This window comes from Pundamilia nyererei, unplaced genomic scaffold (genome assembly GCF_000239375.1).
Source record: "Pundamilia nyererei isolate P.nyererei 1_Seehausen unplaced genomic scaffold, PunNye1.0 scaffold00052, whole genome shotgun sequence".
NCBI classification, from domain to species: domain Eukaryota; kingdom Metazoa; phylum Chordata; class Actinopteri; order Cichliformes; family Cichlidae; genus Pundamilia; species Pundamilia nyererei.
This window is the reverse complement of record NW_005187453.1, coordinates 414,067-416,035: the sequence shown is the minus strand read 5'-3', so window position 1 is coordinate 416,035 and position 1,969 is coordinate 414,067. Positions and strand designations below refer to the sequence as shown.

Below are 1,969 nucleotides of genomic sequence, written 5' to 3'. Positions count from 1 at the left end.
CCGATGATCCTGGCAAAGTAGAATGACGGATGGCTACATTAATTTTTCTGACAACAAAAATTCAGTCCTGATCCACTGATAGCAAGAGATTGAGACCTAATGTTTTGCAATCCAACAGCTGCCATTTGACCTTAGATAAAATGCTAAAATCATCAATCAAGCTCTGTCATGGAAAAATACAGAGTAAGAAAGCCTTGGCCTCGACTGAAAATGCAAACCCCCCAAAAAATCAACAGTGCAAACTGAAATGCATGCACTTGGGGTACACAACAGGACTAAATGCATGTGCGTGTCTTCATACTTTGAAGTGATGGGGATACAATCCAAACTTTTCAGTTATTTTGGACAAAGAGCAGGCATTTAACACACCGTTATCACTGTACATATTAATAATTTTAAAAGAACATTAAAAAAGGGCAAATAATCATCCTAACCTACAGTATCTCTTCACTGCTATAGCCATAACACCAGAGACGTGTTTGCAGAAGTTTGTGTTAACTTGCTCACTTGCACCAGGTGCGTTTCCAGATGAGGATGGTGGCTTTGGTCCAGACCCAGGTGCTCATGGCGATACCCGTCCCAAACATGGAAAACAGGTTAATTTTCTCCACCATCAGACTGGGGCGGTTCTTAATGGTGCATTCTGGGATGGGCTTGTTTGTCTGAGAGGCGATTGTCACGTTGGCCTCACACCTGTTGAAAATACGACAGAGACGATTAGTCTGTGTCTCCAACAGTGCCCACAGTGTGTGCCTCCCACACCTTCTAGCTAGTCATATGACTGAGGTGCATTCAAATGCTGGATCTGGTTAATAAGAAGGTCTTTTACATGTTAGGGTGGGGAGAGGGTGGTTTACATTTTTTGAGGCAAAATTCATTCCAGTCCAGCCAGTGTCAACACGGTGGGGAAAGAGGGCTGCATTCACTGCTTCATGCTGAGTGGCTAGATGGCGGTTTGGAGTGTGCATCAGGTTGTGGATACCTGTGTGTGACTTGGTGCGGAGGGTGAAACTGAGAAGTGCTGAGGTATAAAGCAGCTTTTGAAGCAAGCAGGTGTAAACTTTAACACCTTAGGACTTGAACTGCTGCAAAACTGTAAGGTAAAACTTCCTTCAGTCCAGACAAGGATTCGAATGACTCCATACTGATCGCTACCACTGACCATTTTAGTTCCACCTAATCAAAACTTTGGTGCATAATGAGTGTATAAATAAAAGATTAATAGCATAAAAACTAATGTTATTTTACCTTTTCTAAAATTTTTAAACAACAACTAAATGTCAGTGCAACAGAAATGAACTAATGCATGATATTAACATGCTTTGGTTAATTAGTTCTCACAGGTAGCTGCACATTGGCCTAATCAGCAAGAGATCAGCTGGTTAAATCCTAAAAGGAGAGCCAAAATCTCAGGCCTCGGACTGCTCAGTGTATGATGTCACTGAGAAGGGGTATCCTTAATATGGTCACCCCGATCACCTTCCATTCAACCATCTGTTTACAAGGGGTAGCCAATGAAAAGAAAGTTGCCTTAAAGGGAGAGGAGCAGGTCTCCATGAGGGTCTGCAAACGTTAAATACTGTGAGTGGAGCCAATATTAGTGGACCAATATTAGCTATTTGCCATTATATTGGGACTGGGATTTTTAATGGCCGATACATTTTTTGTGGTATAAAACATATGGAAGAAACCGCCTTTAAGCATGTAACAAGTGTTGCTTAGTTTGTCCACCAGAGGGAACTCTGCAACCTCCCTATTGACAACACGTTTTCGGGAAGAACACAGCACAATAACCAGCTGATCCAAGTAGACTCAGGCAGGGTGTAAACAAGTAATCAACGACTGGTAACGATAAAGGAAGAGTACTTTTAAACTGCATTATCATATTATGTTAGGACTCATAAATAACAACAAATAACAAATATTGGGGGAAACTATTTATGTGTTTTGTGTTTGAAAGAAAAAAAAA

The 1,969-nt window shown here is 41.2% G+C and overlaps 1 protein-coding gene across 1 annotated transcript in view; it reads right to left on the bottom strand.

The window, feature by feature from the left end:
- Window positions 1-1,969, bottom strand: part of smo (smoothened, frizzled class receptor) — an 8,221-nt gene that overhangs the window by 1,283 nt on the left and 4,969 nt on the right. Inside the window, exon 7 of the mRNA XM_005733517.1 lies at window positions 512-769. Coding sequence (XP_005733574.1) covers window positions 512-769 — 258 coding nt within the window. The remainder of the gene's footprint in view (window positions 1-511; window positions 770-1,969) is intronic.